At 44.5% G+C, this 25,867-nt stretch overlaps 1 protein-coding gene across 4 annotated transcripts in view; it reads left to right on the top strand.

Annotated features, from left to right (window-relative positions):
• mcm3 (minichromosome maintenance complex component 3) overlaps positions 1–25,867 on the top strand; it is an 84,838-nt gene that overhangs the window by 33,225 nt on the left and 25,746 nt on the right. For all 4 annotated transcript variants that reach the window (XM_072264709.1, XM_072264708.1, XM_072264710.1 and 1 more), the window contains 6 exons: positions 1,341–1,579; positions 7,787–7,895; positions 13,546–13,699; positions 15,571–15,702; positions 21,881–22,089; positions 25,559–25,733. In XM_072264709.1, coding sequence (XP_072120810.1) covers positions 1,341–1,579; positions 7,787–7,895; positions 13,546–13,699; positions 15,571–15,702; positions 21,881–22,089; positions 25,559–25,733 — 1,018 coding nt within the window. The remainder of the gene's footprint in view (positions 1–1,340; positions 1,580–7,786; positions 7,896–13,545; positions 13,700–15,570; positions 15,703–21,880; positions 22,090–25,558; positions 25,734–25,867) is intronic.

Here is a 25,867-nt window from a genome sequence, read left to right as displayed (position 1 = left end):
TAATGTTTCTACCAACCTCCCCCATGCCCCCAGCAGTGGGTTCCGTGCACCCACCACTCTCCGTGTAAAACCTACCTCTGACATCCCCTCTATACTTTCCTCAGAACACAATGAAAATTGTATTCAAATGTTGCATAGCACATCTTGAATGCAGGCTTACGTTGGGGTATCTTTGCTCTCTCCTTCAGGAGTAATTGAGCCTTTCTGTTGTGTGAGCTGTCCGTTGACCTTGTTCCACGGTGCAGAGCTTCTTTCTGATGTTGTGATTCTGATCTTGCTTGGCATTTCTGGCACAGAGTTTCAGGTGGAACTGGCTGGCATGGAAGCCTTGATCCATTTCCCTCCACCGATGCTGCATGACCTGCTGAGCTCATGTAGCATCTAGATTTGAAAGTCAGGTTGTTCTACCATGTTGGTTGGAGTCACTGTTATAGAATAGTGTTCTTATTGAGTCATGTTGGTAATTATGCATGCTGGGCTACTTGCAGTGTTGGGGCAACGAAGCAGGCCCACCAAATTGAAAAACACGCAGTTGAAAACGTGCTAAAAGAAAGTGCATCTGCGTGCAAGAGGCTCAGTTGATTCACTACACATTCAATCAGCTGCGTGCACAACACGTTCTCACAGTCAGATATGGGACATCCATGGCTTCTGAGAGAATATTGGAGACACATTCAACACCCAGTTAGACTTCTGATGAGGAATTGTACGACTTCTGATCTGTCGCAGAAGGAAGGAGAGTACCCCAACTTTTTTTTTTAAAGTGTGCATAGATTTGACATGTCACCTGAAAACTTCACAAACTTCGAAATGCACAGTAGAGAGCGGCCTGACTGGTTGCATCATGGCCTGGTATGGAAGGGTCCACAAAAAGTGATGGATTCAGGCTAATCAATCACAGAAAGGGCTCTCCCCGACACTGAGTGCATTTACCAGGAGCACTGCAGCATCCGTCAAGAACCCCCACCATCCAGGCCATACTTCCTGCTGCTGCCATTGGGCAGGAGGTACAGGAGCCTTGGGTCGCACACCACCAGCTTCAGGCACAGTTATTAGCCTGAACCAACCTGGATAACTTCACTCCCCTCAACTCGCATCCTACAGACTCACCTTCAAGGACTCTGCAACTCGTGTTCTCAATATTATTTATTTTCTTTTGTTTAACTTCATTACTTATACAATTTGTCCTCTTTTCCATTTTGTATGTCTGTCAGTCTATGTACAGTTTTTCAGAAATTTATTTTATTTTCCTGTAAATGCCTGCATGAAGTTGAATCTCTGGATAGTACGTGGTGACACGTATGTACTTTGATAATTTACTTTGGCTTTAACCTGTCTAGGACGAGGAGAATAATCCCCTTGAGACAGAGTTTGGGCTGTCTTCGTACAAAGACCACCAGACCATCACCATTCAGGAGATGCCGGAGAAGGCTCCCGCTGGACAGCTGCCTCGCTCTGTTGACATCATCCTGGACAACGACCTGGTGGATGTGGTCAAGCCGGGTGACCGGGTGCAGGTGGTAGGTACCTACCGCTGCCTGCCAGGCAAGAAGAATGGTTACACCTCTGGCACGTTCAGGTAAGGCAGCATTAATGCTTCAGTCACCACCAGGGGGCACCGCTTGCCCTCGGTAGTCAGCGTTCTTAGAAAATACATCACACAAACAAACGCATTTCCCTGGGTGTGGTGTCAGAAGCATAAGTTTCGTTAAGGGTGAGAGGAAGGCATTCTAAGAAGATTACAGGAGAGTATTTTTGCTTGACACTGAGTAGATATAGAACAATATAACAGAATATAAATTCTTCAGCAATCAGGTTACTATCTCCGGCATGTGTTGTGAAATTTATCAGCTGTGCAGCAGCAGTGCAATGCAAAATAAATATAGAAAATCAGAACTGAATTGCAGTAAGGAGCTATGTATATTAAATAGTTAAGTTAAGATGTCTCTGAGGCCTCCGGTCAGGTTTGACCATGAGTGTTGTCTTCTAGCTGTGTAGATACGCAAGCCAGGGCAGTACAGTAGGGGAGCAAGCTGGTGTCCATGTCCCCCTCTCCACCCAAAGGAACGGCAGAGACCGATACAGTTTGGCACCAACAGCGTTGAAGGAGTTGCCAGTCAGCATTGAACTCAATATAGGACTGCCCTAGGAGCTCCAGCTGTGGTTTTTTCCCTCTGGGATTACTCCTGAAACCTTCCCCATGAGTGAGTATAGCCGCTCTGATTTGAGATCAGGGTTTTCCTTCTAAATGAGTTGCCAATCAAGGCTGACGAGCCCCGATTACCCAAAGCGGCTGGTTTTAAGGTGCCAGTAATCTGCCTTTGCTTCCTTTCTTGTGAGTAGAAACAGGTGAAAGCCAGGAGCTGGACTTGGTTGTCGGAGGCTATCTGAGGTACACACAATTGGGAGCGTTAAGTAGGTAGTGGGAGGTTGTCCCATTATCACCCCTGGCAATAACAACCTTAAGGAACCTTATATTAAGATAAATAGTGCAAAAACGGAAATTATAAACAAAGTGTTCATGGATTCACTGTCCATTCAGAAATCAGATGGCAGAGGGGGGGGGGGAAAAGCTGTTCCTGAATTGCTAAGTGTGTGCCTTCAGACTCCTGTAACACCTTCCGGATGGTAGCAATAAGAAGAGGGCACATCCTGGGTGGTGGGGGTCCTTAATGATAGAAGCTGCTTTTCTGATACACCGCACCTTGAGGATATCTTGGATCCTGCAGAGGCTGGTACCCGTGATGGAGCTGACTAGTTCTACAACTTTCTGCGGATTACGTCGATCCTGTGCGGAAGCCGCCCCCATAACCAGGCCAGTGAGAGTGCTCTCCACGGTACCTCTGTAGAAGTTTGGGTGTTTTAGATGACAAACCAAACTCCTCAAACTGCTGATGATGTATAGCCACTGTCCTGCCTCCTTTGTAGCTGCATCGATATGTTGGGACCGGGTTAGATCCTCAGAGATAGATCCACTCTCTCCACCTCTGAACCCTTGGTGAGGATTGATTCATGTTCTCACGTCTTACCCTTCCTGAAGTCAACATTCGGCACTTTGGTCTGACTGGCGTTGAGTGCTGAGATACTACTTAACTAGCTGATGTAACTCGTTCCTGTATGACCTCTTGTCTCCATCTGAAATTCTGCCAACAATCGTAATATCAGCAAATTTCAGGTGTAACATCACTGGTGTTGTGAAATTTGTTTGTGGCAGCAGTACATTGCAGTGCATCACATTGTAAGTGTATTTTTTAAAATTAAATGAAATAGTGCAAAAAGACAAAAAAATGGAGGTAGCAGACATGGGCTCACTGTCCATTCAGATATCTGATGGCAGAGGGGAAGAAGCTATTCCTGAAACATGCAGTGTGTGTCTTCAGGCTCCTGTACCATCTCTCTGGTCTCAATGAGAAGAGGACATGCCCAGGGTGATAGGGGTCCTTAATGATGAATGCTGCCTTTTTGAAGCACCGCCTTTTGAAGCTGTTCTTGATGCTGGGAAGGCCAGTGCTCATGATGGAGCTGGCTGAGCTTACAACTTTGTTTTTTCCAATCTTGTACAATCGCCCCTCCGTACCAGCCAGTAAAAATGCTCTGCAATGCTACACCTGTAAAAACTTGAGTCTTCTCCAATTCCTAATAAAATATAGTCCAGATGACTTTGAAATGTAGTGTACCTTGGGGTTAGTGTAGATTAAGAAAAGGGTCATTGTAACCTGTTTGGCTGAAGAACGTGACTTGTAGAGTCAGAAAGCTGGCTAGAACCATTGCACGCAGAGATCTAGAATGAATGGTCTTGGAGCCAGAGTGGGGCAACACAGAAGCAGCTCCTTTGTGCACCACGTCCACACTGACCCTTTTCATCATCGACACTAACCCCATTTGCTCATATTAGGATGGTACCCTTAGATGCCGTGTGTATTTGAGGTCTAAGTATCTCTGTCTGCACCATTCCATCAGATTTGACATTTCTGGATCAACTCCACTGTACTGAAGTAAGCCTGTGTGTTTAGGATCTTGTGTGTGGTTGAAAGCAACACAGAATTTCTCTTTGGCTTTGTGAAGTTATGAACCAATGAACCAAAAGCTTGATCTACATGAGCCATATAGGGTATTTATTTAGAGATAAAATGTGGTACAGTCAACAGGCGCGTCTCTCAGTAACCCACCTATTCAATCCTAGCCCATTCACATGACAGTTTACAATGACCAATTAGACAGTGAGAGGGAACAGGCCACCAGAGGAAACTCATACACTTACGGGAGAACATACAAACAGATCCTGTCGGGATTGAAATCTGAAATCCGATGCTTTTAATAGCGTTGTGTTTCCATGGTACCTGTTAAGCCTCACTGTTCTGAGAGTGTTAAACATCAATAACAATGGCCTCTGCTTCAGTATCATTGAGTTCTCGGGGTGCAAGTCCATCGTTCTTTGAAAGTGGCGACACCAGTAGAATCGGAGTCGAGTTTAATATAATAAAAATATACGTTGCAGTAAGAAATATAAAGAATTTAATTTAGTACAAATAAAAACACTAAGCAAAAATAAAAAGATGTGGGTTCACTCCCCATTCAGAAATCTGATAGCAGAAGGGAAGAAGCTGTTCCTGAGACGTTGAGTGTGTCTCTTCAGGCTGGTGTACCACCTCCTTGATGGTAGCAACATGAAGAGGGCATGTCCTAAGTGATAGGGGCCTTAATGATGGATGCTGCTGTCTTGAGGCCAGACCTTTTGGATGTGTCCTCTGCTGCGAAAGCTAGTGCCCATGATGGAGCCGGCTGAGTGATAGGGGCCTTAATGATGGATTCTGCTTTCTTGAGGAATGCCTTTGGAGGTGTCCTCTGCTGGGGAAGCTAGTGCTCATGATATAACTGTTGCAGCTTTTACTGATCCTATGCAGTTGCTCCTCCCAATAAAGATTCTTGCCCATTTAACAGGGACTGAATGCCACAATCTCACCACCCATTGTTATAGTGACACTAAATTTCATGGAAAATTTTCTCATGCGTTTAATTACAAGGAAGGCCCTCCAGCAGCCTTATTTTATTAGTGTGAGAAGATCTGGTATGTCACCAAAGATTCTACAAATTTTCTACAGATGCACCTCATATACAGCATTCTTACTGGTTGCACCAGGGTCTGGTGTGGAGGGGCGGGAAAAAGTTGCAGACGGCTGTAAACACCGCCAGCTTCCCACCAGAGGACACCTTGATACCTTTTGAAGACTACACCAATCGTTCAGGGTTCCTATTCGGGACTTTTCATTGCTGCCCACGAGGAGGAGCCTAAAGACTCAACATTTTAGGAAGAGTTTCTTCCCCTCTAGATAATAACCCAGGTCTTATTAGGATGCTTAATGTAAAGGAACCCTTAGTGATCATAATATGATTGAATTCATACTGCAGCTTGAGAGGGAGAAGCATAACTCGTGTATCAGTATTGCAATGGAATAAAGAGTGTTACAGAGGCATGAGAGAGGAGCTTGCCCAGGTGGATTGGAGGAGGATATTGGTGGGGATGACGGCAGAGCAGAGGTGGCTGAAGTTTCTGTGAATAGTTCACAAGGCATAGGATATGTATGTCCCACAGAAGTAGTTGTTCTCAAATGGCAGGGGTAGGCAACTGTGGCAGATATGGAAGTTAAGGATTCATAAAATGCAAAGTAGCAAAAGTGAGTGGGAAGTTGGATGATTGGGAAGCTGTTAAAATCCTAAAAAAGGCAACTAAAAAAGCTGTAAGAAGGGAAAAGATGAAATATGAGGGCAGACTAGCCAATAATATAGAACAGGATACAAAGTTTTTTTCATTTATATAGAGTAAAAAAAAAAGTGAGAGTTGATACTGGGAAATGATGCTGGTGAAGTAGTAATGGAGGACAAAGAATGAACTTAATGGGTATTTTTGCATCTGTCTTCACTATGGAAGACACTAGTAGTGTGCCAGAGGTCTGTGAGTGTCACAGAGCAAGAGTGAGTGTCATTGCTATTGCAAAGAAAAGTGTTAGGCAAACTGAAAGGCCTTGAGGTGGATAAGTCACCTGGGCCAGATGGACTACATCCCAGAGTCCTGAGGGAGGATACTGAAGAGATAACGGATGTATTAGTTATGATCTTTCAAGAATCACTTGATTCTGGCATGGTCCTGCAGGACTGGAAGGTTGCAAATGCCTTTAAGAAGGGAAGAAGGCAACAGAAAGGTAATTATAAACCAGTTAGCGTAACCCCTGGTTGGGAAAGTGTTGGAGTCTATTATTAAGGATGTTTCGGGGTACTTGGCAACTAATGATAAAACAAATCAAAGTCAGCATGGTTTCTGTAAAAGGAAACCTTGCCTGACAAATCTGTTAAGAGTTGTTGGAGAAAGTAGCAAACGGTGGACAAAGGAGAGGTAGTGGACATCATTTACTTGGATTTTCAGAAGGCATTTGATAAAGTGCCACACATGAGGCTGCTTAACAAGATATAATCCTCTGGCATTACAGGAAAGATACTGGTATGGATAGTAGAATGGCTGATAGGTAGGAATCAGTGGGAATAAAAGGGGCTCTCTCTGTTTGGCTGCCACTGACTAGTGGTGTTCCTCAGGAGTCGGTATTGGGACCACTACTCACATTCAGTGATTTAGATAATGGAATGTTTGCGGGTGATACAAAGATAGATGGAGGGGTAGGTAGTGCTGAGGAAGCAATGTGATTGCAGAAAGACTTGGACAAAGTGGCAGATAGAATACAGTGGGCAATGTATGATGCATTTTGATTAAAGGAACAACATGGACAGGAAAGAAATGGAGGGTTATGGACTGAGTGCAGGTCGGTGGGACTAGGTAAAAGTTCGGCATGGTCTAGAAGGGCCAAGATGGCCTGTGTCGGTGCTGTAATTGTTATATTACTATTTATTATTTATGGTGCAACTGTGATGAAAACCAATTTCCCCCGGGATCAATAAAGTATGACTATATGGTTATGATGATGCATTTTGATTAAAGGAGCAATAGTGTGGGCTATTATCGAAATGAGAAGGTTCAAACATCAGAGGTGCAGAGACTTGGGAGTCCTCGGCCAAGACTCCCAGGAGGTAATTTACAGGCTGACTCTGTGGTCAGCCTGTACTCTCTGGATTTTAGAAGAATGCAGGGATATCTCATTGAAACTTACCGACTGTTGAAACTGGATAGGGTGGATGTGGAGAGGATGTTTCCTATGGTGGAGGTATCCAGAACTAGAGGGCGCAACCTCAAAACTGAGGGATGACCCTTTCGAACAGGGGAATTTTTTTTAAGCCAGAGAGTAGTAAATCTGTGGAATGCTCTGTCACAGATTGCGGTGGAGTCCAAGTCCGTGGGTATATTTAAGTTGGAAGTTGATCGTTTCCTGATCAGTCAGGGCATCAAAGGATGTGGCAAGAAGGCAGGATCAACCATAGTGGAAAGGTTGAGCAGACTCGATGGGCTGAATGGCCTGATTCTGCTCTTATGTCTTGTGGTCTTATCAGACGTTTGAATGGATAATGAATGCAACACTACCTCAATACTTTTGCTCTTTGTGTAATATTTTATTAAAAATATATTTCTTGTAATTTATAATACATCTTTTGCACTGTACTATTACTAAAAAGCAACAAGTTTCACGGCATATGGCAGTGATTTTAAACTGATACTGATTTTCTTTTCAGATAATTTCTGATTACCTTTGCTCTGTTTGTCATGCTCTGTCAAAGGAAAGCTAATCTTTGCATAATAAGGAGAACGGACCCTGTGTAAGTATGAATGCTTTGTTTTCTTCAGGACGATTTTGATTGCGTGCCATGTCAAGATGATGAGTAAGGAGGTGTCTCCCATGTTTTCTGCAGACGATGTGGCCAAAATCAAGAAATTCAGCAAATCGCGTTCAAAGGTAAGAGGGGCTGACGATGGGTGGTGGAGGGGAATTGGTGATGACAAGCATGTACTTTTAATATAATCTCATGAAACAGATGCCCTTCAAACCGCAGAAGGACAGCTGATGTTCCTTAAATGGTAGGAACACAGTGTAACATGAATACTTCAATCCTCAGATGAGTTAATGAGTGAAGCTTAGTAGCCCTCTGGACCCGTGAGCATTACCTCACTGTTGTGCTCTTCTTACACTCATTTTAATGTTATTCATAGTATTTTTTTCTTGCGCTGTACTGATGCCGCAAAACAAATTTTCACTAAAGCCACAAGGAGATTAGATGAAATATAATGGTAAGCTAGTCAATAATATAAGGGTACACAAGTTTTAGATGTATAAAGAGTAAAAAAAGAGGTGAGAATGCTTATTGATCTGCTGGAAAATGGAGGGGCAGTAATGGGAGATAAAGAAATGGTGGACAAACTGAAGTATTTTTCTAGGACGAAGGAGACGTCTTCCTTTTTTAAAGAAAGGGGCTTCCCTTCCTCCACTATCAACTCTGCTCTTAAACGCATCTCCCCCATTTCACGTACATCTGCTCTCACTCCATCCTCCCGCCACCCCACTAGGAATAGGGTTCCCCTGGTCCTCACCTACCACCCCACCAGCCTCTGGGTCCAACATATTATTCTCCGTAACTTCCGCCACTCCAACGGGATCCCACCACTAAGCACATCTTTCCCTCCCCACCCCCCACCGCATTCCGCAGGGATCGCTCCCTATGCAACTCCCTTGTCCATTCGTCCACCCCATCCCTCCCCACTGATCTCCCTTCTGGCACTTATCCGTGTAAGCGGAACAAGTGCTGCACATGCCCTTACACTTCCTCCCTTATCACCATTCAGGGCCCCAAACAGTCCTTCCAGGTGAGGCAACACTTCACCTGTGAGTCGACTGGGGTGATATACTGCGTCCGGTGCTCCCGATGTGGCCTTTTATATATTGGCGAGACCCGACGCAGACTGGGAGACCGCTTTGCTGAACATCTACGCTCTGTCCGCCAGAGAAAGCAGGATCTCCCAGTGGCCACACATTTTAATTCCACATCCCATTCCCATTCTGATATGTCTATCCACGGCCTCCTCTACTGTAAAGATGAAGCCACACTCAGGTTGGAGGAACAACACCTTATATTCTGTCTGAGTAGCCTCCAACCTGATGGCATGAACATCGACTTCTCTAACTTCCGCTAATGCCCCACCTCCCCCTCGTACCCCATCTGTTACTTATTTTTATACACACATTCTTTCTCTCACTCTCCTTTTTCTCCCTCTGTCCCTCTGAATATACCCCTTGCCCATCCTCTGGGTCCCCCCCCCCCCCCCCCACCTTGTCTTTCTTCCCGGACCTCCTGTCCCATGATCCTCTCATACCCCTTTTGCCAATCACCTGTCCAGCTCTTGGCTCCATCCCTCCCCCTCCTATCTTCTCCTATCATTTTGGATCTCCCCCTCCCCCTCCAACTTTCAAATCCCTTACTCACTCTTCCTTCAGTTAGTCCTGACGAAGGGTTTCAGCCTGAAACGTCGACTGCACCTCTTCCTAGAGATGCTGCCTGGCCTGCTGCGTTCACCAGCAACTTTTATGTGTGTTGCTTGAATTTCCAGCATCTGCAGAATTCCTGTTATTTTGTGTCAGCCTTCACTATGGACGACACTAGCAGAATGCCAGAAATGCGAATGTGTCAGGGCAGATATTCTTGGTGTTACTATTTGCAAGAAGGTGCTGAGAAGTCTGAAGGTAGATAAGTCACTTATCCAGATGGACTACATCTCCTGGTTCTGAAAAAGGTAGCTGAAGAGATTGTGGAGGCAGTACTAATGATCTTCAAGAATCAATTGATTTTGAAATAGTTTTGGAGCACTGGAAAATTGCAAATCTCTCCACTCTAAGAAGGGAGGAAGGCAGAACCAAGTTAATTGTAGGCAAGTTGCTCTGATCTCTGGCTGGAAAACCATTGGAGTTCATTATTAAGAGTAACGCTTTGGGGTACTTGGAGGTATATGATAAGTCAGCATTGTTTCCTTATGGGAAAATCTTTATCTGAAAAATCAGCTGGAAATCTTTGAGGAAATAATAGGCTAGATAAAGGAGAATTGGTGGGTCTTTATTTGGATATTCAGAAAGCCTTTGACAAGGTCCGCACATGGGCTCAATTGTTCATTTATAGTCAGTCAAAAGAACATAGCGTACACTGGATGAATTCCTCTAACTATTGAGGACTAATATACAGTTTTATAGTGCTGTAGTAGTATTGGTAGTATAATTAGTTCTGTACTTCATTTATTTATACATTACTCAGTTTAAAATTAGTTTTTTAAATACATTTTTTTAAATGTTTGCATGGAACTTCAGCTAATTAGGGCAGCCAATTAATTGGGCCAAACTGTACTGATCCCAAATGTGTCCCAATTAACCAGAATCCACTTCACTGGTTCCTGACCAGGTTCATCGTCAACCAAAAATCCCATTGGTTGGTCAGCCATTATTTCTGAAATTGGGCACGTTGGAAATCTGAAGGGAGTACACAAAGAGCAAGAGAGTTAACGCTTAAATTGAAGACCCTTTCTGCCAACTGTAAATAAGAGAATGGAACTTGGCGTTAAGTTGCAGAGAGAGTGGGGGAAAGATGGGGAGCAGGGAGAACACATCTGATGGGTGATCACCATGGTGATGTTCCTTTCTTGAAGCGGTCGGTCTGTTTTAGAGATTAATGAGGCTGATTAGCAGCAGAAGAACGAAACAAAGGGACGTGTCAAAATAGTTTTAAGCTACTGTGCAGATGTCGACCCATATTAATACAGCTACTCTACTTTTTTTTTGTCAGCCCATCCTCCTTCCTAAATGTTGAATACTCTGGAATATTTAGTTCCCGGCTTTAGTAATATTGCTGCTACGTTCCTGTACTGACAATTAGCTCTTAACAGCTACACATTCATAACTGGGTAATTCGCCCATTAGTGTATGCAACTGTATTTAAATATTATCTTTAAATTTGGCTTTTTATCAGTTTCAGTTCTCTGCCTCTGGCTGCTTAGTCATAGAACAATACAGCACAGAAACAAGCTCTTTGGCCCATCTAGTCTGTGACGATCTGTTAATCTGCCTAGTCCCATCGACCTGCTCCTGGACCATAGCCCTCCATACCTCTCCCAACCATGTACCTAATCAGATTTCTCTCAAATGTTGAAATCAAGCCCACATCTGCCACTTGCACTGGCAGCTTGTTGCAAACTCTCACCACCCTCTGAGTGAAGAAGCTTCCCCTTGTGTTTCCCTTAAAATGTTTCACCTTTCACCCTTAACCTATGACCTCTAGTTCTGGTCTCAAGCAATCTTAATGGAAAGAGCCTGTTTGCATTTACCCTATCTATACCTCTCATAATTTTCTGTTCTTCTGTCAAATCTCCCCTCATTCTCCTGTGTTCTAGAGGGAGTAAATTCTGACCAATTCGATCTTTCCCTGTAACTCAGGTCCTCAAGATCCGGCAACGCCAATATTCTTTTGTTTCGGTATCTATTCTGTTTGTACTTTTCTATTTTCCATTTCTACTTGGTTTCTCTTCCTTCTGGTTTTTTTCATGTCCTTCCCAAGCTGGGTTAACTTTCCCGTGAGGATCTGTAACTGGTCCTGCTTGAGCTCCTCCAACCTGCCCCATTGATGGACCCAAAATGCAGTGTGTTGGGAATCAGAATCATCCTTTAGAGCATCAGCTCAGCCTCTTGTTTAAAAATTCCCAGAGTAATGCCAATATTATTTTGTGTTTTGGTGACATCCATTATAAGACCATAAGACATAGGAGCCACTTGGCCCATTTAGTCTACTCTGTCATTCAATCATGGGTCGATCCAATTCTTCCAGTCATCCCCACTCCCCTGCTTTCTCCCCATACCCTTTGATGCCCTGGCTAATCAAGAACCTATCTATCTCTGCTTTAAATACACCCAATGACATGGCCTCCACAGCCACTCATGGCAACAAATTCCACAGATTCACCCCCCCCTTTGACTAAAATAATTTTTCTGCATCTCAGCTCTAAAAGGACGTCCTTCAGTCCTGAAGTTGTGCCTGAGAATCTCCTACCATGGGAAATAACTTTGCCATATCTAATCTGTTCAGGCCTTTTAACATTCGGAATGTTTCTATGAGATCCCCCCTCATTCTCTGAACTCCAGGTAATACAGCCCAAGAGCTGCCAGGCGTTCCTCACACGGTAACCCTATCATTCCTGGAATCACTCTTGTGAATCTTCTCTGAACTCTCTCCAATGTCAATATATCCTTTCTAAAATAAGGGCACAAAACTGCACACAATACTCCGAGTGCCTTATAGTCTCAACATCACATCCCTGCTCTTGTATTCTATACCTCTAGAAATGAATGCCAGCATTGTATTTGTTTTCTTCACAACCAACTCAACCTGGAGATTAACCTGTAGGGTATCTTGCACAAGGACTCGCAAGTCCCTTTGCATCTCTGCATTTTGAATTCCACTATTATCTAAATAATAGTTTGCCCATTTATTTCTTCCACCAAAGTGCATGACCATACACTTTCCAACATTGTATTTCATTTGCCACTTCTTTGCCCATTCACCTAAACTATCTCAGTCTCTCTGCAGGCTCTCTGTTTCCTCAACACTACCTGCTCCTCCACCTATCTTTGTATCATCAGCAAATTTACCCACAAATCCATTAATACTGTAGTCCAAATCATTGATGTACATCAGGAATATTCAGTGCTGAAACCTCAGTCAAATTGGGTATTGATGAAGGACGGTATGGAAGTATAGTGGTTAGCGCGATTGCTTTACAGTGAATGCGGCCCAATTCCCGCCACTGTCTGTAAGGAGTTTGTACTTTCTCCCCGTCTCCTCGTCCCCTCTGGGTGCTCCGGTTTCCTCCCCCAGCCGAAAGATTTAAAAGATTAACAGTGTTTTTTACATGTACATCATGCAGTGAAATGTACCATTTGTGTCAACAGCCAACACAGTCCAAGGATGTGCTCAGGGTAGCCTGCAAGTGTTGCTGTGCTTCTGGCACCAGCGCAGCATGCTTACGTTAAGACATTGTAAGAGCAGTTTGTCTTTGGGAATGTGGGAGGAAACCAGGAGATGTATGGGCTTGGATTAGTGAGTTGTGGGCATGCTATACTGGTGTTGGAAGCATGGGGCCCCAGCACATCCTTGGACTTGTTCATGCAAATGATGCATTTCATTGCTTGTGATACATCTGAATCTGAAGAAAAAGTTTCATATGAGCTTTTGGTCTTGCACTGATTAAAATTTTATTTATGGAGGTACACCACGGAACTGGCCCTTCTGGCCCTTCGAACTGTGCCAACCAGCAACCCTCAATTTAACTCTAGTCTAGTTGTGGGACAATTTACAAAGACCAATTAATCTACCAACCAATATGCCTTTGGACTGTGTGAGAAAACCAGGGCACCCACCCATGCAGTAATGGGGAGGATTTACAAACTTCTTACAGGCAGCTGTGGAAATTGAACCCAGGTCACTGGTGCTGTAAAGCATTGTGCTAACCACTGTGCTATCATGCTGCCCACTTAGTTGTTCTGACTACATCCGTCGTGTTTTCCTGCTCTGCACTAGGACATCTTTGATCAGCTGGCCAGGTCCCTGGCTCCCAGTATTCATGGACACGACTACATCAAGAAAGCCATTCTCTGCCTGCTGCTGGGTGGCTCCGAGAAACACCTGGAGAACGGCAGCCGGATTCGGGGTGATATCAACATCCTTCTAATAGGTACAGTATGCCTGTTGTATTGTTGGATGTCTTCAAGGCTAATCTTGGCTGAGCTACGTGTGGCTCGTAAGGTTAACTTTGAGTTCTTGCCCCACCCCCAGTATAGTCATTGGCAGAGCTTCTTGGATGGTAGCATTTGGTTAGATCTTTGTCATTCTTTACTTGGAGATGCATCCCAGTAACCAGCCCTTCTAGCCCAATAAGCCCATGCCATCCAATTACAGATAACTGACTAACCCATGCTCCTTTGGAATGTGGGAGCACCTGAGGAAACCCCTGCAGACATGAGAGAATGTACAAACACCAGCAGGAAGTGGTGCTGTTAATAGCTTTATGCTAATTGCTGCGCCACCATGCTGCTCCCCCACACCTCTCGAGGAGCATTTGTCGTGTGGAAGGAAGATCAATGCGTCTACGCCAGGTCCCTTTCAGAGTTGGTCCATCCTTGACTGTAAAGACGGAGCTGCAGTGGAATTATAAAACAGGGAACAGTACAGCACAGGAACAGGCCCTTTGGCCCACAATGTTGTGCTGGCCTAGTAATCCAATGCCCCACTAAAGTAATCCCTTCTGCCTGCACAATATTTATATCCTTCCATTTCCTTCACATCATGTGCCTATCCAAGAGGCTCTTAAATGCTCCTACTGTATTTGTTAAATGAAAAATCATCAAGTGAAATCTGCATTGCAGTAGCTGTGAAATTTGTATTACATAGAATATTTCAATGGTAAAGACCCGAAAAACCACATAAAACTTAGGAGGAACTCGGGTCCAGCAGCATTGATGGATGGAAAGCCAGCCAAGACCATTCATCGGGAGTCCTGTTAATGCTTTGAGTCCGAGGGCAGAGGATGAACTACTCTGTGCCTGCTAGGACCTCCACTGAGACTATTCCTCCTGACCTGTCTCCCCCTCTTTTCACCACTCCCATCAGAAATGAGGTGCTGAAGTCTTGACAGTCTACTCCCGCATCAGTGCTGACCTGCCTCCGGTGATGTGGTTTTGCCCTGTGGTTCATGTTTAATGTTTTATTTTTTTTTAATTGTTTGCACCATTTGTTTATTTCACTGTTCTGACAGTCTGTGTGGGGGTTTTTCATGGATTCAATTGTTTTTGTTTTGTGGCTGTAAGAAGATGAATGATCTCAAGATTGCATGTGGTAGTACTTTGAACTGTGGATTGTAATTGAAGATTTCCTCAGGAAAGCTGCTATCCTTGCCCAGCCTGCTCCTTGTCGCAACTTTGGTTCAAACATGGAGCAAATGGGTAAAGAGAGCAGCTACCTTTGAAATAAAGGGAGCATTCAGTTGGATGTGGTATTAAGATATCTGTAGTGTGCATGTGCACGTGCCTTTGCTTTTTGTGTTTGTACATTGGTGACATGGATGGCTTCCCTTCACATTCTGGTCTTCTAACCTGATTGCACTAACATTGATTTCTCCTTCTGATAATTTTTTTCCCTCCCCCCTTCCATCTGCTTCTATCCCCATTCTGGCCTCTTGCCTCTCCTCACCTGCCTTTCACTTCCCTGTGGTGCCTCTCCTTCCTTTTTCCCCATGGTCCACTCTTTTTTTCCTTATCATTTTCAACCTAACATCTTCAGCTTTCCTTCTCCCCTATCCACCTAGTTTCACCTGTCACCTACTAGCTGGTCCTCCTTCCCCTCCCCCTTTCCTGTCCTGGTGAAGGGTATCTGCCTGAAGTATTGACTATTTAGGCAATACCTTAGATGCCACCCGACTTGAGTTACTCCAGCATTTTGTGTGTTCTGTAAACATTGCATTGTTTGGGAAATGTTGGATATAGCCAACTGATTATGGAGTATCTTTCTGTTTGTGCAACTTACTCTCCTGTGTGTTCCTCCTGACAGGCGACCCGTCAGTGGCTAAATCGCAGCTCCTGCGTTATGTGCTATTCAGTGCACCACGTGCAATTCCAACCACCGGCCGAGGTTCCACCGGGGTGGGTTTAACTGCAGCAGTAACCACTGACCAGGAAACCGGTAAGCTGTTGTTTGGTCTGCCCACTGACAGACCTGGAGGCAATGGTGAATGTGTGCTCGTTAAATGGGCAGATGTACAGAGATTTTATAGTTGGAAGCATGAAGGATCCCACCAGCCTGATCACAGACTGTCCCACTTCCATCAGGGAGGTTACATAGCATCCACGTCAGGACCACCAGACTCATAAACAGTTACTTTTCAGAGATTAAGGGAGCTAGGGCTTTACTCTTTGAAGAGAAGGAGGATGAGAGGAGACATGATAGAGGTATACAAGATAATAAGAGGAATAGATAGAGTGGATAGCCAGCGCCTCTTCCCCAGGGCACCACTGCTCAATACAAGAGGACATGGCTTTAAGGTAAGGGGTGGGAAGTTCAGGGGGGATATTAGAGGAAGGTTTTTTACTCAGAGAGTGGTTGGTGCGTGGAATGCACTGCCTGAGTCAGTGATGGAGGCAGATACACTAGTGAAGTTTAAGAGACTACCAGACAGGTATATAGAGGAATTTAAGGTTGGGGGTTATATGGGAGGCAGGGTTTGAGGGTTGGCACGACATTGTGGGCCGAAGGGCCTGTACTGTGCTGTACTAGTCTATGTTAAGCAGTAAGGCTGATCAACACCTCCAGCCAGTAACCCATCCCACCACATCCCCAATCACCACGACTTACACGTTGCCTCGTGTCACTTTATATTGTACAGTCAGTCTATGTATATACTTTTCAAAGGTACTTATGTCAGAGAAATGCATACAATATACATCCTGAAATACTACTACTTCGCAGTCATCCACGAAAACAGAGGAGTGCTCCAGAGTGAATGACAGTTAAATGTTGGACCCCCAAAGCCCCCCCTCCCCCCAAGCTCTCCTTACCCACACACCAGCAGCAGCAAAGCAACAACACCCCCCCACCAGCAAAAAGCATGGGCGACCCCCACCGGGCACTCAGGCGTGTAGCAAAGCATGCATGGAGACAGACTTACAGTACCCCAAAGACTACTTGTTCACCTAATTCGACATACCGCAGGCTCTCTCTCGCCCTATATGGGAAAAAGAGGTGTCCCCGTTTCACTGCAAAGTCAAAGTAAATTTCATTATTAGTGTACATGTATGGCATCACGTACAACCCTGAGATTCATTTCCTGTGGGCATACTCAGCAAATCTATAGAATAGTAACTATAATAGGATCAATGAAAGATCAAGTAGAGTCCAGAAGACGACAAACCGTGTAAATGCAAATATAAATAAATAGCAATAAATAACGAGAACATGAAATAAGATAGAGTGCTTAAAGTGAGGTAACGTCTCAATGGATGGGCAATAAGTGTAGTTATCTCCTTTGTTCAGGAGCCTGATGTTTGAGGGGTAGTAACTGTTCTTGAAACTGGTGGTGAGAGTCCTGAGGCTCCTGTGCCACCTTTCTGATGGCAGCATTGAGAAAAGAGCATGGCCTGGGTGTTGAGGATCTTTTGATGATGGGTGGCTGCTTTCTGACAACAGCATTTCACGTAGATGTGCTCGATGGTTGGGAGGGCTTTGCCTGGGTTGTACTGGGCCAAATCCACGACCTGGTGTAGGATTTTCAATTCGAAGGCATTAGTGTTTCCATACCAGGCTGTGATGCAGCCAGGCAACACCCTCTCTGCTACTCAACTATAGAAATTTGTCAAAATTTTTGATGTCCTGCAGAACCTCCTGCAGAAACTACGAAGAAAGTAGAAGAGCTGCCATGCTTTCTCCGCAATTGCATTTACGTGCAATTCAGAAGAAATCTCTGTACAGAAGTTTAGTGTAGGTACAGTCTGCTTTTTCCTGCTGGAGGAATGGAACTGCAGGGTACCCGGAATCTGAGTCTTTGCTGCTTGCAGTGTTTATTTCTGCCACACAAGGGTGCAGTGTTACCAGTTACCTTGCTGAGCCGTCACCTCTCCTCTATGATGCTGTGTCGTTGAAGCTGTTCCGGTACAGAGCTTCTGTATCCTAGCACATTGATTAGCAATGGCCATCATCGTTACCTGCCAAGTTGTATGACTTTGGTTATTATGGTCTTATCCATGATAGTTCTTGGCAAATTTTTCTACAGAAATGGCTTACCATTGCCACCTTCTAGTCTTGTAAAGACACTGCCGGGTGACCCCAGCCATCAGCACTATTCTTCAGACATTGTCTGCCTGATGTCAGTGACTTGTGATGTGCACCAGTTGCTCTCATGACTTCCCGTGATGCTGACTGGGGGTTAAGCAGGTGCTACACTCTGCCGAAGGGTAACCTGCAGGCTAGCGGAGGGAAGGAGTGTTATACACCTCCTTTGATAGAGAGGCATCTCCACTCATAAAAATCTTTTTTAAAGCGCCAAGGGAAGTGAGGTTGTTAGAAATGACCGACTAGATGTCCAGGACTTAATACTTTGATTTAAAGAGAAATGTTTTAAGGGGAAAATGAGGGGAACTTCACTCAGGGTGGTGAGAATGTGGAACGAGCTGCCAGCACAAATGGTGGATGCGGGCTTGATTTCAACAGTTAAGAGAAATTAGCCTAGGGATGTGGTCTGGGTGCAGGTAGATGAACTAGGCAGATATCTAGTTCAGCATGGACTAAATGGCTCTGTTTCTATGCTGGAGTATTCCATGACTATGGAAGTTGTGTAGCAGTGGTGGTACAGACAGATAAATTAGGGACATTTAAGGGATGCGTGCTTGATAGAAATGTGGAGGGAAGGGTTAGATTGACTTTGGAGCAGGTTAGAAGGTCGGCACAATGTGATGGGCCCAAGTGCCTGTACTGTTCTGTTGTTGACAACATTGTGAGCTTACCGTCATCTTGAGGACTGTAGCATGTCAAGAAGGCAGCTCACCCTCACCCCCACCTTCTCGAGGGCAAGTGGATAGGCAGCGAACTGCTGACTCGGCCTGTGAAGCCCACAAACCCCTGTGTTAAGCAGCTGCTAAGCTACCGACCAGCCCTGTGGCTAAGGGTGGGGTGGTCGGGGAGAAGCAGGGTGTAGCCAAATGTCCTATATATAGTAAATCTATTTCCTCCCGAGAATATGCGGTAAGTGCTAAAGATGTTATTGTATAAAAATGTGACATGAATTCCCATTTCATTAACACTTCAACTACCAGTTAGAGTTCAGGTTCTGATGAGGTCTGATATTTTCCCAGTAAAGGGGGATGAAGCAGGGTAGTTCATGCAACCTGATGGCATCAACCCTTCCTAACAGAAGGCGACATTATCATTAAGGACCCTTGTCATCCAAGACATGCCCTCTTCTCATCACTACCATTGAGGGGGGGTACACACTCAACATTTGAGGAACTGTTTCTTCCCCTCCGCCATCAGATTTCTGAATGGACAATGAACCCATGAAGACTACCTCATCTTGCTTTCCTTTTTACACTTTGTATTCAGACACACACACTCTGTATTATGATTTATGTTTGCTGTATATTACACTGCTGCTACAAAACAAAACATTTCGTGCGCGAGTTCAGTGATCATTGTGATAGCGTGTAGTAAGGGGAAACTGTTGCAGTTCACAGCCGGTCGGTTCATTCCTTTGCTTTATTGATAATGGGTGGCTGTCAGGAGAGGCTGGGCAAACCTTGATTGGAGGCTGAGGGGAGATCTAACAGAGGTTTATACAATTCTTAGTGGTGCTGACAGAGTAACCCAGTCCATCACAGGTAAAGCCCTCCCAACCATTGAGCACATCAACTAGAAGCATTGTCACAGGAAAGCAGCATCCGTCGTCAGGGATCCCACCACCCAGATCATGTGTTCTTTTCGCTGCTGCCATCAGGAAGGAAGTACAGGAACCTCAGCACCCACACCACCAGGTTCAGGAAAAATTATTACCCCTCGACTACCTGGCTCTTAAACCAAAGGGGATAACTTCTCTCAACTTTCCTCAACCCACCACTGAACTGTTCCCATAACCTATGGACTTATTTTTAACTCTTAATCTCATGTTCTTTATATTTATAAGACCATGAGATATAGGAGCAGAATTAGGCCACTCGAACCATCAAGTCTGCTCCACCATTTCATCGTGGCTGATTCTGTATTCCTCTCAGCTCCAATCTCCTCCTTGCTCCCTGTATCCCTTCATGCCCTTACCAATCAAGAATCTATCAACCTTTGCCTTAAATATACATAAAGGCTTGACCTCCACAGCTGTCTGGCAAAAAATTCCACAGATTCACCACTCTCTGGCTAAGAAATTCCTCATGCTAAATGCACTTCATTGGCTTTGTATCTGCACTTGGCACAATGACAATAAAGTTGAATCTAATCTAATCTCCATTCTAAAACGACGCCACTCTATTCTGTATCTGTGGCCTCTGGTCTTAGACTCTCCCACCATAGAAAACATCCTCTCCAGATATGCTGTATCAAGGCCTTTCACCATCACCCCTCATTCTTCTGAATTCTAGTGAATTCAGGCCCAGAGTCAAAAAATTTTTTTCATTTGACAAGCTGTTCAATCCTGGAATCATTTTCGTGAACTCAGCACATTCTTTCTAAGATGAGGGCCCAGAACTGCTCACAATACTCCAAGAGTTTTATAAAGTACTTTATAAAGTTTCAACACTGCATCCTTGCCTTTATATTCTAGTCTTCTTGAAATGAATGCTAGCATTGCATTTGCCTACCTCACCACAGAGTCAACCTGCTAATTAACCTATAGGGAATCCTGCATAAGGACTCCCAAGTGATTTTGCACTGCAGTTTCTTGTATTTTCTCTGATTTAGAAAATAGTCAAACCTTTCATTTCGTCTACCAAAGTGCATGACCGTACACTTCCCAACACTGTATTCCATCACCATTTATTTGCCCATTCTCCTAATCTGTTTTAAGTCCTTCTGTAGCCTATTTTCTCAAAACAACCTGCCTATCTGCATATTGTCTGCAGACTTAGTCTGGGTTTTTTCCCCAGGGGTGGAAGTGTCAAATACGAGAGGGCATGAACTTAAGTCGAGAGGGGGAAATCTAATTCATAGTATTTTGGTGGTGGCTTTGGAGTTTCATTGTTGCTGCAGAAAAGCTGAGTGGCGCTGAAATGATTTTCTTTCATCTGTTTATACAAAGTGGGTATCGAATCAGGTTTATTACCATTGACAAGTTGTAATTTTGTTTTGCTGCAGCAGTGCAGAGCAACATATAAACATAAGGTAGTAGTAGGATCACCTGGGTCAAGTATGACGATCTACTAAGGGGCTGTCTATGGTGAGTCTTTGTATGTTCGTGGAGATCAGTCCGGGATTCACATAATCTGGGATGTTAGGGTGCATTCCCTTAATGGAGCACGCCTATGAGAATTTGTTTAACATGGGGAGGCTGATGCATGGGCAGCCACTGCACCGTCCTTGTCAGATTGAGGTCAGGGGTCAGTGGCATGGAGTGCAAGATGACTCAGGACCCCTCACTACTCCAGCTTTCCTCTACCTTCACTGCTTCCGCCAGCTCTACTGATGAGCTTCAACAGATCACTTTGTCTGGAACTTTCCCCTTGACTTTACTGCCATTTATCACCCTAGCAGGAGCTAAACTGTAGTAGAATTCAAAATTACTGTAAATCAGAATAAAGATATATTTAAAAAGTAAATAGTGCAAAAGGAACAAAAAAATAGTGAAGTAATGTTCTTGGACAGTTCAGAAATCTGCTGCTGGAGGGGAATAAGCTATTCCTAAAAGTGGAGTTTCTTCAAGCTCCTGTACCTCCTCCCCAGTGTGAAGGGGTTTGTCCTGGTTGGTGAGGGTCCTTCATGATGAATGAAGCTCATCTTCTTGAGGGGTGGGTTGTGCCCATGATGAAGCTAGCTAAGTTTATAATCCACTGCACCCTTCTCTCCTCTCTCTAAGGCCCCTCTATATAAGATAGTTACGCAATCAGTCAGAATGCTCTCCATGGTACAAATTTGCTAGTTTTTGATGTCCCAATTCTCCTCACACTCCTAATGAAAGAGGGCTGCTTGTGTGCTTTAGTTTGCGATTGCAATGCCAGCAAGGCTGGCATTTATAACCCTGCTGAGTGTTGGAGTGAGTTATTTGTGATGTTTAACTTGTCCATGGGTGGTTCATTCATGCTCATTACTTGTTGATTTGCCAACTGTTGGAGCCACATCCATCTGTTGTTCAGCCATGAAATTCTGATCGTCTGCTCTGCCCCTCTCCCAGGAGAGCGACGTCTCGAGGCTGGTGCCATGGTTTTAGCTGACCGAGGAGTCGTCTGCATTGACGAGTTTGACAAGATGTCTGACCTGGATCGTACTGCTATCCATGAGGTGATGGAGCAAGGCCGTGTGACCATAGCTAAAGCTGGCATCCACGCCAGGCTCAATGCCAGGTGCAGCGTGCTGGCTGCAGCCAATCCTGTCTATGGAAAGGTGAGGGCATGTGGTACCAATGCAGGCTGGAGTCAATCAGTCACACTTTTTTACTCTGCAGGTGCATACAAAGCTACACCACAAAACTAAGCTTTTCAGCCCCATCTAGTGCCAAACTATTAATCTTTAAAACAAAAATCCTTTTTTTCAGTCCTGATAAAATGGCAACCGTTTATTCATATCCACAGATGCTGCCTGGCCTGCTGAGTTCCTGCAGCATTTTGTGTGCGTTGCATAGATTTCCAGCATCTGCAAATGTTCTCATCTCAGTGGAAAAAAACCTGCTTGCATTTACCCTATCAATACCTCGTAAATTTGTATGCCTCTGGCGAATCTCTTCTCCAGGGAATAAAGTTCTGACCTATTCAATCTTTGTTTTAAAGTCCCAACAGCATCCTCAGAAATTTTCTCTGCGCTCTTTCAATCTTGTTGATATCCTCCTGTAGGTAAGTGACCGTACACAGTTCTCCAAATTAGGCCTCAAGTGTCTGATACAACTTCAACATAACATCCCATCTTCTGTACTCAATACTCTGATTTGTGAAGGTCAGTGTGCCAAAAGCACTCTACTCTGTATGAACCTATCTACCTGTGGCACCTTTGGTATATCAGTGAGGGTATCCAATCCCATCACTGGTATTTTATTTTAATTCTTTATATTCTCATTCTGTGAGTAATGTGTTTAGGCACGGAAGGCTGCCTTGTTACTGGATCCTGTTGCTTGGAGAGTTGTTGAGTGTTTTTATTTGTAATGTTAGTGATAAGTTGTGACTGTTGTAATACCCTGGTTAAGAACATGGTTTGTATTTCTGCTGATATGCTTTGAGTTATTATAGCAGTTTTTTTTCTGAAAACACAGTATGCCCTATAATTAAACTTCCTAGGCTAATGTTTTGGCTTCAGCTAAAGTTATGGAGCCATTTGCCCAACTTGGGAATGTTGTGTCAGACAATTGGGTTTGTTTTGCTAATGTGCTGTAGCTTTCAGCCTAGTGGGATGTTAGGGAAGATTTGAGAGAACTAGATGAGGTCAGATTTTTGAAAGATAGTAGTTGGGTTTGGGGTTTTTTGTGAGAGGGTGCGGAGGAGAGCACAAGGGGCGATGCTCGGAGGATCCCCATCGCAGGGAGTTTGTGCAGATGAATGGTTTCAAGGAGTAGGTGACAATGCTACTGAATTTGCCAGTTTGTTCATGATGTTCTTCTGGAGAAGTTTGACCTGGGGCTTGTGATGGGAATTCAAAGCTGTGGTTAAAGCAATACACCCAGCTACCACTGGAACAAGCCCATGTAATTTTATGCAAGTGTATGATCTGTTGTTTACTGGCAAATGATTACTGCCCCACACAGCATTCACCACAATTGATGTTTCCTCATCAGAACATTCCAACTTTCTTGCTTGGTTGAACCCAAATCATAATGACTGTAGATGTGTGTTGTCTATGAAAGGTAGCCTTCTCACCACTGAATCACATGGCAGGGAGATGATGTCATCTCGAACTCCAGCTTCTACCCAGTAAGCGTGGGTTACGGTGGATGGGTATGGCAGGGCAGTGCTCGTTGTCTCGAACTCCAGCTTCTGCCTAGTAAACATGGGTTACAATGGATGGGTATGGCAGGGAGATGTTGCTATCAGGAGTAATTAGGCTGTTAGTGTTCAGTAATGAATCATAGAACATAAAACAGTACAGGCCCTTCGGCCCATGTGCTGACTTTTTATCCTACCCCAAGATTGGTCTAACCCCCCTCCCCCCCAATGTACTTTCTCCCTGTTAGCTTGTAGGACAGTGATGCAGCTTCTCCCTTTCTGTCTGTCTTTGGCTGCTCAAATGTAGAAGTATTCTTCATTCTGTTTCCCTAACAGTTTTGTTTGACCACTCAGGGTTGTTAGGACTGAGATGAACTCGCAAATCTAGAGATCCAGTGGACTGGCCTCTGCCCTTTCACCCGTTCGACATGGGTGACCCTAAGAACCAAAGCATAAAGCCCTGACTCCAACCAACATTGCTGTCTGGGTCATTAAGGCACACAAGCCTCCTGTCACGTACTCCGTGACAGGAATAAAGAACCAGCAGAGATGGAAAACACTTTGGAGTCCAGTATTGCTATAAACTAATATTTATTAGTGACTATGCAATACAGTAATGTAAACGTAGATAAATCAAACAGGTTAGCAATGATTATATATAAGTAAATATATCAAGTGTGGAAATATATGAAAATCAAGCTTCTTTAAGTCTAGGGCTAAAAAGATACAGTCTTACGATGATGAGTAAAGTTCAGTTCGTGGTATTGAGTTGAGTAGTGATGGAGAGATTTGAGTCTTCAGGTGAGCTGATGCCGTCGATCTTCTCGTTGTCCTCCGAAATCCTTTAAAAGTCACCGAGTGTGACTTTAACAAAGGGGACCGGTTTTCTGTGGTGGAGCTATCCCCCAGGCGAGGTTGGACACACGGACAGCCCCCTTCCTTTTCACTGCAAAAGCAACTGATCGCTCCTCCAAAACTCACTTTTCTCTGCGGGCACAACCATGCTCATTCAGTGTCCAAAACATGTGTCTGAGGTCTATCATCTGACCTCCTATTTTATCTTCCCGTGCTGAGCATCAACTGACACTCAAATATCTCCTCCTTCCTCTCTCTGTTTAAGAAAATCACAAGCAGGCAAATGTCCTTGGGAAGTATCAACACACTGCTGGAAATCCTTAGGTCACCGTAGCAACTTACGAGCTGCTCAGTGCCATCTCTCTCTCTCCAACTCAGCAGAAATCCAAAAGTTAGCCCGTTCTTCCTCGTGCCTTAAAGTGACAGTCCAACAGTTAGTCTTCATCTCTCTCTCTCTCTCTTCAAAACAAGATATCGATGTTAAATAACTCTCTCTTTTCTAAAGCACAGTTAATGGGGGCAAACGAGCACAGTTCATAGGAGTAATTCAGGATCCTGTCACATCTCCAAACCACGACAAGGTTGTGGTCCTCTGAGTTCACTCCCACATAACTCTCCATTTCATCTTTCATCCATGATCCTATCTAAGAGCCTTTTGCATACCCGTAATATCTCTGTCACTCTTGGCAGTGTGTTCCACACTCCCACCGGCATGTGTATGTAAACGAACACTTCATGAAACTGTCTTCATGCTCCTGTACCACCTTCCTGATTGTAATGAGAAGATCCTCATACGATGTGCTCTAATCCAGGCAGCATCCTGATAAATCGCTACAGCTTCTGAAGCTTTCATATCCTTTCCATAATGAGGCAACCAGAACTGAACTGCTTTTAAGTTAATCAATTTTTCTTTGTCCTATCGCAGAGTTGCTCAAGTGTTTGCTTCTCCTTGAGGGTTGGATCACTTTCCTTCTGTTGAACTGTCTCCTTCCCCAGTATAGCCAGTGTAAAACATTGATGGAGAACATTGGCCTGCAGGATTCGCTGCTGTCCTGTTTGATCTGTGTGTGTCTCTTTTTCTCCCCCAGTATAACCAGTATAAAACTCCGATGGAGAACATCGGCCTGCAGGATTCACTGCTGTCCCGTTTTGACCTGCTCTTCATCATGCTGGACCAGATGGACCCGGAGCAGGACCGCGCGGTTTCTGAACACGTGCTGCGAATGCACAGGTACAGAGCCGCAGGAGAGCAAGATGGTGATGGTGAGTTCTTGAATCTGTAGGACCAAGTGGTTGGGAGGGAGGAGGTGAGGAGTTTGTTTCTCATCCATTACCCACACTGTCTGCCAGTAAGGAGTTGCCCTCACTCCTCAAGGCTGCTGTGACTTTCTCTGTAT

The sequence above is a fragment of the Mobula birostris genome, chromosome 8 (assembly GCF_030028105.1).
Source record: "Mobula birostris isolate sMobBir1 chromosome 8, sMobBir1.hap1, whole genome shotgun sequence".
In the NCBI taxonomy this organism is placed as follows: domain Eukaryota; kingdom Metazoa; phylum Chordata; class Chondrichthyes; order Myliobatiformes; family Myliobatidae; genus Mobula; species Mobula birostris.
The sequence above is the reverse complement of the archived record's forward strand: the minus strand, read 5'-3'. Positions and strand labels throughout refer to the sequence as shown.